At 50.4% G+C, this 12,734-nt stretch overlaps 1 protein-coding gene across 1 annotated transcript in view; it reads left to right on the top strand.

Annotated features, from left to right (window-relative positions):
* Positions 1-12,734, top strand: part of SH3GL3 (SH3 domain containing GRB2 like 3, endophilin A3) — a 43,019-nt gene that overhangs the window by 23,708 nt on the left and 6,577 nt on the right. Inside the window, exons 7-8 of the mRNA XM_036278105.1 lie at positions 1,758-1,861; positions 3,235-3,344. Of these exons, the coding sequence (XP_036133998.1) occupies positions 1,758-1,861; positions 3,235-3,344 (214 nt within the window). The remainder of the gene's footprint in view (positions 1-1,757; positions 1,862-3,234; positions 3,345-12,734) is intronic.

Genomic DNA, 12,734 nt, shown 5'->3' with positions numbered 1-12,734 from the left:
GGGGAGAATGAACGGGCTACTCTGCACACAGCCGTGCCTGGGGTGTGGCCGGGTGAGTGTGTCGGGGAGAATGAACGGGCTACTCTGCACACAGCCGTGCCTGGGGTGTGGCCGGGTGAGTGTGTCGGGGAGAGTGAACGGGCTACTCTGCACACAGCCGTGCCTGGGGTGTGGCCGGGTGAGTGTGTGGGAGAATGAACGGGCTACCCTGCACACAGCCGTGCCTGGGGTGTGGCCGGGTGAGTGTGGGGGAGAATGAACGGGCTACTCTGCACACAGCCGTGCCTGGGGTGTGGCCGGGTGAGTGTGGGGGAGAATGAACGGGCTACTCTGCACACAGCCGTGCCTGGGGTGTGGCCGGGTGAGTGTGTGGGAGAGTGAACGGGCTACTCTGCACACAGCCGTGCCTGGGGTGTGGCCGGGTGAGTGTGTCGGGGAGAGTGAACGGGCTACTCTGCACACAGCCGTGCCTGGGGTGTGGCCGGGTGAGTGTGTCGGGGAGAATGAACGGGCTACTCTGCACACAGCCGTGCCTGGGGTGTGGCCGGGTGAGTGTGTCGGGGAGAATGAACGGGCTACTCTGCACACAGCCGTGCCTGGGGTGTGGCCGGGTGAGTGTGGGGGAGAATGAACGGGCTACTCTGCACACAGCCGTGCCTGGGGTGTGGCCGGGTGAGTGTGGGGGAGAATGAACGGGGCTACTCTGCACACAGCCGTGCCTGGGGTGTGGCCGGGTGAGTGTGGGGGAGAATGAACGGGGCTACTCTGCACACAGCCGTGCCTGGGGTGTGGCCGGGTGAGTGTGTCGGGGAGAATGAACGGGCTACTCTGCACACAGCCGTGCCTGGGGTGTGGCTGGGTGAGTGTGGGGGAGAATGAACGGGCTACTCTGCACACAGCCAGTGGGCAGAGGAGCTCAGGCAACGATGCAGAGGCTTTGGGGAGCTTGGGAAGGGGTGTTGATCGTGTTTTATGTGTTTGTCTGGAGTGACCTGCTGCTGGGGCTTCCAGAAATGACCTCAATGAGCCCCTCTTTTCCGTAGCAGCCCCTTGGACAGGTGGGGAACCAGGGACACCCTCAGGCCCGCTGGAGACTTCTCTGCCTGAAGTGATGCATTCTGGGTCTTCCATAGGGGACACAGATTATTTTATTTTATGGTCACAGATGTCTGGATTCATGGGAAAGAGAGATGCCACCGTCTTCATAGCTTATTTCTTTGAGCTGTTTCAGCAAAGGGATTTGGTACCTGTAGCAACAAGGACCTGCAGGGGGCTGGCAAGGCGTTGGCCCGGCTCCCCTCTTACCGGAGAAGAACTTCGTTAGATACGCAGTCTCCTGGTTGGCTTCACCAGGCAGGACCCACAGGGGCCCCCATTTGCTCAATGTCAGTTTCCCTTGTACACTGGAAAAGCTCAGTCTCTCTGTTTTCAATCAATGAACTTGAAAGCATAAAAACAAAACAAAAAACAAAACAACCCCAAAACCTCCAGAAACTATCTCACCGGAACAACAGGCATTTTATTGCGTTAAATCAGATTTACAATCAGAGCTAAATCTGAACGTGTCTTGCCAGCCCCCCTGGGCTCTAGAGCAGGACTGTGTGGTTGTCACCACCTCATGAAGTTCAATGAGACGGAGGAGAAGCCCAGGGGGACCTGGCAGGCTTCCCCGCGGAGCCAGGGTCTGCTGCTCGGGTCCTGTCTCCGGCCACCACGGGCTCCGGCCTCCATGGAGTGACCCTCCCCTTCTGCTGCAGGTCGAGCAAGTCAGCCAGTTGGCCGTGTTTATAGAGGCCGCCTTAGAGTATCACAGGCAGTCCACGGAGATTCTGCAGGAGCTCCAGAGCAAGCTGCACATTCGGTAAGGGCCTCCGGCGCCAGCCCAGGGGAAACCGCGTGTCTGTCTGTCTGTCTGTCTGTCTCCCCGTCTGCCCCTTCCCGTTGCCCTGCTTCGTTTCGAATGTTCTGTACCTGCTTCATGGCTGGTGTGGGTGGCACTGAGATTATATCCACATGGCTTCGGCCGGAAGGACAGGACCGGGGAAAGGGAGGCTTTTTCGTTCCACGGACGCCCTTTCTTTGCGACGTACGTTCGGGGCAACGGGCAGAGCTGTTCACGGGCCTGGAGCTCAGCCCCTGCCGGGCTGTCCTGGTCTCCCTGCCGCCGGGAGTTCAGCTCCCGTTTCAGCTGGGGGTGGCGGCGGCATGTGCCCCTCCCGCCAGCGCCGGCGGAGGAGGACGTGGTGGAGAGGGAGGGGTGCCCCGACAGGAAGACGTGTTTCACTCCGGCAGTTCACACCCCAGGCCGTATCCATGCCCTTGACTGAGAGGTGCTGAGACTCAGAAACACCTGGACCATCAAAGAAAAATTGCCGCGTTCCTTATGACTTTTTTTTTTAATCCTCACCCGAGGACGTTTTTTCGTTTTTTGTTCAGATAGAGTGGGAGGGAGAGAGAGGGAGAGAGAGAGAGAGAGAAACATTGACATGAAAGGGACACATCGAGTCCTGCCTTCTGCACGACCCAAGACCCAACCAGGACCCGCACACTCCAACCAGGGCCGGGGACAAACTGCAACCAAGGTACGTGCCCTTAGCGGGAACCGAACCCGGCTCTCTCGGGACCGCAGGCCACGCTCCAACCGCTGAGCCAAACCGGCCAGGGCACGTTGCTTATGACTTTAAGGACCCAAGTCGGCTCTACGTTTTTGAAAATCACCCTGTTCAGTAAAATAAAGGGTTAAAAAACACACACACAAACAAACAAAAAACTCCCCTATGGTTTGACCAGGTTTGATAACCGAAAATTGTCTCATACAGGATTCGGGTAATGAATAATACATTTGGAGGGATTTTTGCTTAAAGCCACACCGTACCGACAGAGGGAAGACAGAAACCTGTCCAGTCCACGAGGCTCCCACTTACGCAGGAAGTTGCCTGGAGCTCACACGAGTGGGTTTTCATGTTCTGTCTCTGGGGAGAAAGGGCGGTTGCTGTTGTCACATGCCCAGAGGGACTTTGAGAGAGACGCTTTCGAATCCGTGGCTGAATGATGGCCTTAGGGATATCACCTCTCGCACTTTGGGTTACTCGAGAACCCGCGTGTAGACGTCCCCCCTGCGGTGACCCCCGCCTCTCCCCTAGGTTTGGAGGCTCCTCAAGGCAGGGCCCGCCTGTGCTGGAGGCTCTGCACGGCTTCAGCGGGAGCCTGACTCTCTTCCCGGGTGTGTTACAGAATTTCGGCTGCGTCGTCCCTGCCCAGACGGGAGTACAAGCCGCGGACACTGAAGAGGAGTTCCAGTGAGCTCAACGGGGTGTCTGCCACCTCGCTGACAAAGACCACAGGTGAGATGCCCGTTCTGCGGGCCAGGTGTGCCCCGCAGCCCGGTCCCGCCGGAATGCCCGCCCACCTCGTGTCCCCTCGTGTCCTGTGCCGCTGAATACGTCGAGACCCCCAATTCCTTTTCCAGTTGCTTGGTGACTCCTCCCCTCCACCCACCCCCATAACACCTCTTCGCCTGCTTCTTGGTTTCGGATCTGAGGTCAGTTCCTGAAAACCAGCAGCAGGAATAATTCCCCGGCACGTTTTACTCCCTTCTGATGGCTCCCGCCTTGGCCGTAGACTGACCCATGCCACAAAATTTTAAACTCCTTCAAAATATTTTACTTATTTTCTAAAAGTTGGGACTAGCATTTGCGGAGCTGTGTCTGCCAGGCACTGTGCATCTGCCACATTGTTTTATTATTTTTTTAATCCTCACCTCAGGATATTTTTGCATTGATTTTTTTTTTTTTTTTGAGAGAGTGGAAGGGAGGGAGGAGATGGGGAGAGAGAGAGAGAGGGAGAAGCATGGATGATGAATGTGAGAGAGACACATCGATTGGTTGCTTCCCACACGCACCCCATCTCGGCCTAGGGATCGAACCACAACCAGGTACATGCCTTTGACTGAGATTCAAACCCACTCTAACCATTGAGCAGCTGTGGCCAGGGCTGAATCATTATTTTTTTAATTAGACAAATGACAAACATATTGGTGAATAAAATGATCCAACCGAGAAAAACAACATTCAAGTGGTATAAGCTATGCTGTGGTTTCCTGTGATCACCCACTGCACCCCATTTCCTTCCCTAGACCTGGCCACTGTTCACAGTTTGGTACAAACACTGTCACCTCCATTTATGAACACTGTAATCACAGTTTTAGATTATTTTCTGTTTTTCAAATACAAGACCTTACTGGGTTATTGTGTGGCTTGCTTTTGTGAATGTTTCACTATTTTTTTAAAAACTGATTTCAGAGGGAGGAAGGGAGAGAGAGAGAGAGAGAGAGAGAGAGAAAGAGAGAAACATAGATGAGAGAGAAACATCGGTCAGCTGCCTCCTGCATGCTCCCTACTAGGGGTCGAGCCTGCAACCTGGGCATGTGCCCTGACTGGGAATCGAACTGGCGACCTCCTGGTTGCATGGGTTGATGCTCAACCCACTGAGACACACTGGCCGGGCTGTTTCACTCTTTCTTGGAGTAATTTCTATGTCATGCATATAGATCTACTGTGTTATTTTTTAACAGTTTCATAGTTTTTCATTATATATACATTTCCTTATTAGTGGACATAAAGATTGTTTCCAGTTATTTGCTAAAAGGAATGTCCTGTATCTGTAGAATATTTTGTACATGCTGATGGGCAAGTCTTTCTTGGAAATGAAATTGCTGAGTTAGAGTGAATACATGTTTTAAGTGATAGTAGATATAACCAAGTTATCTCCCCAAAATGGGCACGCTGCCTGCTATTAATGTAGTAATAATAACTGCTTCCCCAAATCCATGTCATTGGGCTTCCACATTGCCAAGCATTCATGGGTAAAAAGAAATGGTATTCGATCTTAATTTGCCTTTCTGTGATAACTAGTGAGGTTACAGGCTGTTTCTCCTATATTTTAATTTGCATTTGTATTTCTCATGTCTGAATTGTCTGTTCATGGAATTCATTTTTCCTTTGGGTAGTTTACTACGTCTTATTGATTCATAAGAATTCTTTACATATGGGGAGATGACGTTCCCCCCCCCCCCAATTTGGTATTGAGTGTTTAGCGTTCTTTATATATTCTAAATACGAAATCCGTAGACATATATGTGGGTTACAGATATTTCCTTTTCCTCTGTAGCTTCTTTGTAGTCTCTCTTTTTTTTTTTTTTATCCTCGCCCGAGGACATTTTTCGATATTTTGTTCAGCTAGAGTGGGAGGGAGGGAGAGAGAGAGAGAGAGAGAGAGAGAGAGAGAAACATCGACATGAAAGGGACACATCGAGTGGCTGCCACCCGCACGACCCAACCATGGCCGGGGACAAACTGCAACCGAGGTATGTGCCCTTAGCGGGAACCGAACCCGGGTCTCTCTGGACCGCAGGCCAATGCTCTAACCGTTGAGCCAAACCGGCCAGGGCTGTAGTCTCTTTACAGTATTTTGGATCTCAAAAATTTTAAATCTTGATGAAGTCCAATTTACCAATTTTTCCTTTTAAGATCATGCTTTTGACGTGAGATCTAAGAGATTTTTGTCTGGCCTGGATCCTGCAGATTTCCTCCCGTGGTTTTTCCCAGAAGGTTCACACTTTCTTACATTTTAGGCCACTTTGACCTAGTTGTCTTGTTTTTGTTTTTAATCCTCACCTGAGGATATTTTCCCATTGATTTTGAGAGAGAAAGAGAGAGAGAGAGAGAGAGGGAGAGAGAGAGAGAGAGAGAGAAAAACATAGATGTGAGAGAGACACATCGATTGGTTACCTCCTGCACACCCCTGACCAGGCCGGGGATCGAACAGAAACTGAGGTTCGTGCCCTTGCCCAGAATCAAACCCATGACTCTTTGGTCTGAGGGCCAGCGCTCTAACTGCTGAGCCAAACCAGCCAGGCCGACCTAGTTTTTGTGTAAGTGTGAGACTTGGGTCAAAGTTCACAGACTTCAGATTTCCCCATAACACACACTGCGGGACTTTCTTCTAACACTGTTGTGCTTTAAGGATTTTCAATTAAAAATAAAAATGATCAGAGTTCATATGTATATGGTTTTATTTTTGTTGTTGTTCATCCTTACCTGAGGGTATTTTTCCATTGATTTTTAGAGAGAGTGGAAGGAGGGGGGGAGGGAGGGAGGGAGAGAAACATTGATGTGACAGAGACACATTGATTGGTTGCCTCCCGCATGATTTCCACTGGGGTTGGGGATCGAACCTGCAGCCCAGGTACGTGCCCTTGACCCGAATCGAACCCAAGATGCTCTAACTGCTGAGCCACACCAGCCAGGGCTGTATATATAGTTTCAAAAAGAAAACAGTTACTACGCGGTGTTTCATGGAAAACAGCATTCTCTCCTTCGACTCCTCCCCACCTTCTCTTCCTCCGCTCACTTGGAGCTCCTTTAGCTGTTCCTTGGGCATTTCTCTCCATTGCTCTAAATAATAGACTTATATTGCTGGTTCCTGATTCTCCAGTTTTGGTTATTATCTATCAATTTCCTGATGGGGGGAGGAGGCCTTAGCTCCCATTCTTCAGTCCCCCACAGACTTCCTCTTTCCTTACTTTCCCAGTTTACTTATAATCGCTGTTTTTTCCCCCCATAAATATTCATTGTGTCACCATCACTTTGATCACACAGGACTCTTAGAATGGCTTTTTCTCCCCGAGAGGACTCCAAGTTCTTTGCTTCCTCACCCACTCTATGCCTGTCAGTAACTTGGTTGCTCCTTCTTGGCCAGTGAGCTCAGTCCCCGGGCTGATGAAGTTGTTCGAAAGGCAGTGGTCAGCAAAAGATGGCTTTCCAGGGGGCTGAGTGTCCACTACCACCCCTGCCGGCCACTGTGTGACATGGCCTGTCCCTCCCGAGTTTCCCAGCCACCGCAGCTGACCTGCCCTCGGCAGTAGCCCTTCACCTCTGACGCTCCAGCCCCGGCCTCCTTGATTTGTGGGTGGAATTTGTGAGTGTAAAGGGTCCTGCACTGTTTGTTTCTAAGGCACAGTTTCAAAAGAACACGGCATTTTATAGCCTGCGTTAATGGGACATTACTTTCCATTAGGATTCTGAATGATTTGCACATAATGTTTATAAAGTGAAGGAAAAATGTCAAGCATTTCACTGACGATTTAAAGCAAAGCTCCCAGGGCTTTGCCAGAAATGGGATCCAAGAACATTTTCTTCATCATTTCTTCTTTCTACAGGAAAAAAAAAGGGGGGGGGGGAGAGGGAAAGAGGGGAGATGAAAGAACGTAGGTCAATTAGGCAGATGCCATCGTGGGCCTGAGATGGAATCTTTGATAATATCCTTTCTCGGTACTTAACAGGGATGAACAGAGTGAGCCAGAAAGGGAGGAGGGGGCAGGGAGTGGAAATCCCATCTCACAGTGATGGATTGCAGACCAAATCCAAGTTTAGGCCCTGGCTGGGAGAACACACCGCCGGTCCAAGCCCGTGAGTGTGGTATCGCGATGCCTCATCAGCCTGTGCAGGCAAAGTCCTTGAACTGAGCCTCGGTGGTTCCCAGAAAACCACTGGTTTTGAGGAAACTAGTATAAGAACTGGTGAGCTGTGCTCAGGTAGCTTCCCTACCCCGGGTAATTTTAACTTTTTTTTTTTTTTTTTAATATCAACTCATTTATTTATTTATGAAGGTTTTTTTTGGTTTGCTTTCTCTGGAAGTTCTTTGAGAGGGCACAACTTGATGGGATCCCAGCTAAGGGTTAATACGCTCCGAGTGGGATCCGCTTCAAAACTGCGAAAGGCTGAGGTTAGGGAGCCGACGAGGGTTCCAAAGGTGTTTTCGGAGCCGTGCAGCATAAATCTTTCCAGTGGCTCATATTAAGACATGCTAGCTCCCTTTAGGTATAAAAGGGACTTTTATACATTTCTTGATACTTCTAAGGGGGCTCGGAAATAATGTCTCGAGCCGAAGTCATTCCCCGCTTGGAACAGAATCTCTAGGATTACATTAGAAGAGAAACATGGATTCAGAGGCAAAGTGTGAAGTCTGAGAATGAGAAAAGACAAGCACTTTGCACAGAGAGAGGAAATTAAAATTTCACAGAGTCGTGGCATGGTGACGGCTAGCCAGGAACTTATTTCTTACTTCCCTTTCTTTCCCATTCTTTTCCCCCTATTTTTTGTTTTTGTTTTTGTTTTTTTCTTGCTTAGCCCCCCTCCTGGCCACGTGAATGATCAGTCTGGTTCAGAGTCAGCTTTATTGACAACAGAAAAATAAACAAGGAAACAGGAGTCCTGCAATATAGCTCAGATTCTGGCGCTTAGTAGCTGTGTGACCTTGGGAGTTTCTTGACATCTCTGGGCTGATTGGAAGTTGTCCCTGAAGGAACTGATTGGACTTCATACGTTCCAAGGTGCCTTTCCAGCTCTAACGTCTGTGGCTGCAATATTTATGTTTTATCCATACTTAGCGTTCTTAGAAATTGGAAAAGTATGCAAGTTGAACAATTTCTAATTTCCATATGTGTGTGTGTATATGTATGTGTGTATATAAATATATATATATTTAAAACAATTGTAAATTGATTTTAGAGAGAGAGGAAGGGAAAGAGAGAGAGAGAGCTAGAAACACCAATGAGAGAGAACATTGATTGGCCGCCTCCTGCATGACCCCCACTGGGGATCGGGCCCACAACCTGGGCATGTGCCCTGACCGGTAATTGAACCAGTGACCTCTTGGTGCATGGGTTGACGCTCAACCACTGAGCCACACCGGCTGCGTTTTATATATATATGTATATATATGTGTGTGTATATATATATGTATATATATGTGTGTATATATATATACACACATATATATATATATTTAATATGTTTCTCTTGATTTGAGAGAGAGGAAGGGAGACAGAGAAAGAGAGAAATGTTGATTGGTTGCCTCACAACCAGGGATTAAACTCAAAACCTAGGTATGTGCCCTGACCGGGATTGAACCTGCAACCTTTTGGTGTATGGGACGATGCTCCAACCAACCGAGTCACCCGGCTGGGGCTCTAATTTCTATATGAAAAAAACTGTGCCGGTAACCACTGATGCGGGAAAGGAGAAGAGGCCTCTTCTTAGTTTCCAGTCTAGAGAAAGCTCAGAGCCACGGGCTCTCGACCGCGGGGAGCACCGTCCTGGGCCCCTCTGGTCTGTCGGACCAGTGTTCGGAAGGCCCATGAGACGACACTTCTCACCTCACTGTGGGAGTGTAGCTCTAGAGGCTGAAATGGCGTGTGGTTGCACTATCTCAGAGGCTGCGTGTTTACAAATCCCGACCTATATCTCAGCGTGGGACATTTGGTCTTTAAGCTGAAATTTAAAACAGCATCATCCTGCCCTGGCCGGTTTGGCTCAGCGGTTAGAGCGTCGGCCCGCGAACCAGTGAGTCACAGGTTCGATTCTGGTCAAGGGCACTTACCTTGGTTGCAGTTCGTCCCTGGCCCTGGTTGGGGTCGTGTGGGAGGCAGCCACTCAGTGTGTCCCTTTCACGTCGATGTGTGTCTCTCTCTCTTTTCCACTCTCTCCCTCCCACTCTATCTGAACCAAAAAAAAAAAAAGGAAAAATCTCCTTGGGTGAGGACAAAATAAATAAATAAATAAATAAATAAATAAAATGGCATCACATAAATATTAACCAGGCATCATTATATACGTGGCTATGTCTAAAATCAATGGCGTAGAGGTCAGTTTCCAGGGTTTGCTACAGGGGGCTCTGTGTCTGAGTGCCCAGGAGTGACCCCGTGGTGTTGGCCGGTGGATGTGGCCCCAGGCGCCAGCCCTGGGATGCATGAAGGCAGGGACGGCTAAGACCACAGCGCAAGGCCAGTGACAGGCCGACACCAGGCCTCCCAGTCAGGAGCGCGCCAGGGGAGAGACCCTGTGTCCAGCCGGAGAACACCTGCCCTGCCCAAAGGGGCGGCCGAACTCGGGGGCAGCCGCGTGTTGCCTGGGAACGTGGGGCCCAGGGGAGCCTGCCTTTCGGATTTTTCAAGACAAGCCAGGAACCATATTTTTCGGTGCATTCTCCCGACTCTTCAATATCGGCACCTAACACGCATGGTACAAAGCAAGGAGCAGGCCACACAAAACACCCCCTGCACGCCAACCCCTCCGCCAGTGGCCAGGAAGCCCCCTCGGATGACGGCTGCCCTTTGTCTTCCCCTTTGCCTTCACTCAGAGTGGCCTGGGCCTGGGTGTGATGGCCGGGTCACCTCCCAGGAGGCTTTGAGACGTACATGGACCCGGCTCCTGAAATACCTGCAGAAGTCATCTCAGTTTAGCGGTCCCTGGAATAACTTCGTTTTGTCCAACGTCATTTTACCACAATGTCGATGAGATGCCGTAGGGACTTACCCCTTGTTCATGGCGAGTCTCCCAGGGTAAAATGGGTTTCACTGTACGTTATTTTGCGTAGAGTCGCGGAACCCGTGGACGGCGTTGAGGACGTCCTGTCTACGGGCTGGGGCTTTGTAAAGTGCAGGACACAAGCTGGACCGGTTAGACCTCTGTCGGCGGTGGAGGGTGGGTGTTACGATTTTTAAAACAAATCACAGGCTTATTTTGATAGATGATCATGATAACGCTTGCGTTCCATTGACAGGTTAATTTCAGCAAACCTCCCTCATCTCCTGTGGGTAAATAGGGGGTTCTGATTTCTAGAAAGACAGTTCATGGACTCTCACTAGACTTAACTTAGGCATTGGCTACTTCACTGTCTCCGACGGTTGGTGCTGTGATGGCAGAACACCACAGGCTGAGTGACTTGAACAGCCAAGATTTATTTCTCACAGCGCTGGAGGCTGGGAAGTCCGAGATCAAGATGCCAGTCAGTTCGGTGTTGGGTGAGGGCTCTCTTCCTGGCTTCCGGATGGCTGTCGTCGTCTGTGTTCTCATATAGTGTTACTGTCCCACTCAGGATGGCTCCCCCCTCATGACCTAATCACGTCCCAAAGGCCCCACCTCCGAATACCACCGCATTGGGGATTAGGGCTTCAACATATGAATTTGGAGGGGTAGGGGACACGCAGACATTCAGTTCATAGCTTCCAATAGCCGTAGATTAATACTTAACATTTACAGTTAAGGAAGCCGGAGCCCAAGGTGACCTAATGCAGAGCTAGATAACCCAAGGATCAGAAGTCTCTCTCCAGTATGTTCTTATAATAGCCCAAAATACTATTTTTTAAAATGTAGTATTATTTTTTAGTCCTCACCCAAGGATATTTTCTATTTATCATCAGATAGAGTGGGAGGGAGGGAGAGAGAGAAACATCCATGTGAGAGAGACACGTCCAGTGGTTGCCACCCAAACAACCCGACCAGGGCTGGGGACGAACTGCAACCGAGGTACATGCCCTTGACTGGAATCGAACCCGTGACTCATTGGTCCGCAGGCTGACCCTCTAACCGCTGAGCCAAACCAGCCAGGGCCAAAAGTACTATTTTAGAGATGTTGAACGCAATGGGTTTTGTGGTATTTATCAGAATGATACACCTGTGCTCTCTGTGGGTCAGCTAAAGGGAATGTGTTCGTTTCAAGAAAAATTTTGCTACAACAGCTTGAGGTTTTTCTCACCCGAGGACATTTTTGCATTTATCTTCAGATAGACCAGAAGAGAGAGAGGGAGGGAGGGAGAGAGAGAGAGAGGCAGAGAGACAGAGAGAGAGAGAGAGAGACGCATTGACTGGTTGTCACCCACACGACCCTAACTGGGGCTGGAGACAAATTACAACCGAGGTACATGCCCTGAACGGTTGCTGAACCCGGGTCTCTCTGGTCCATAGGCTGACACTCTAATCGCTGAGCCAAACTGGCCAGGGCCAGCTTGAGATTTTAAATTGGAAAAAAGATATTATAATTTTTGAAGGGTACATGGGCCAATGGTAGCAGTTCTAACTCGAGAGAGATGGTACCGGATCGGCTGAGCACGGTGCCTGGCCCGGAACGCCCACGCGGTGAGTGTTGGAGAATGAGCCTGGACCAGAAACAAACTTGAGAGTTCCAGGCCCTAAGCGTGTTAAGAGATCAATTCTGTCGTCAGACAATCCGATCTCGGTGGTCTAACCAAAGCCCCCAAAAGGACACTGGGGTCCTGTTCCCGATCGGACCACCAGATCCACCCATCATCAGGCAACTCTACTAGGCTCCCGGTCGGCCACATGGGTCGCACAGATAATAAGCAAACACTCTGAGCTCCCGGACATCAGGGAGTAAGCCCAGCCCGGACGGGTGTCACCGGCAGGCCTTCTTGGGGATGGGGCTTTGGAGTCAGCGGGAAGCCCAGATCCTGGCTCCCTACCTCTGGGTCTTAGGTTCATCGTCCAAAGAACGGGAATTATCCCGCCAACCACGCAGGGTTCTGAGGATGACCTAGGCTCCTGTAAATTAGAGGTGCTGGTCACTCACGGCGCTGGGGTCGGAGGAAGACCCCACGGCACGGTGCGGCCAGTGTTACATAACCGTTGTCTGATTTCCCAGCCTACAGCAGACTGGACAGTAGCAAGCCTGAGGGGCTCTTCGGAAGGAAACAGTGACAGGTCGCAGCCTGACTCCAAGGGAGGCAAGAGCAAAGCTATAAAAAGCAGGACCAGACCCTCAAAAGGCACAGCAGTCTTGGGCATTTGCTAAGGGACACAGAGCCCTCCGCAGGTCAGTAGCTTCCCGGGGGCGCCCTACCTTGTACCTCGGTGGAGACTCCTGTTGACGTCAGT

Source organism: Molossus molossus, unplaced genomic scaffold (assembly GCF_014108415.1).
Source record: "Molossus molossus isolate mMolMol1 unplaced genomic scaffold, mMolMol1.p scaffold_m16_p_24, whole genome shotgun sequence".
In the NCBI taxonomy this organism is placed as follows: domain Eukaryota; kingdom Metazoa; phylum Chordata; class Mammalia; order Chiroptera; family Molossidae; genus Molossus; species Molossus molossus.
Note: the sequence above shows the minus strand (reverse complement) of the source record. Positions and strands in the feature narration are given on the sequence as shown.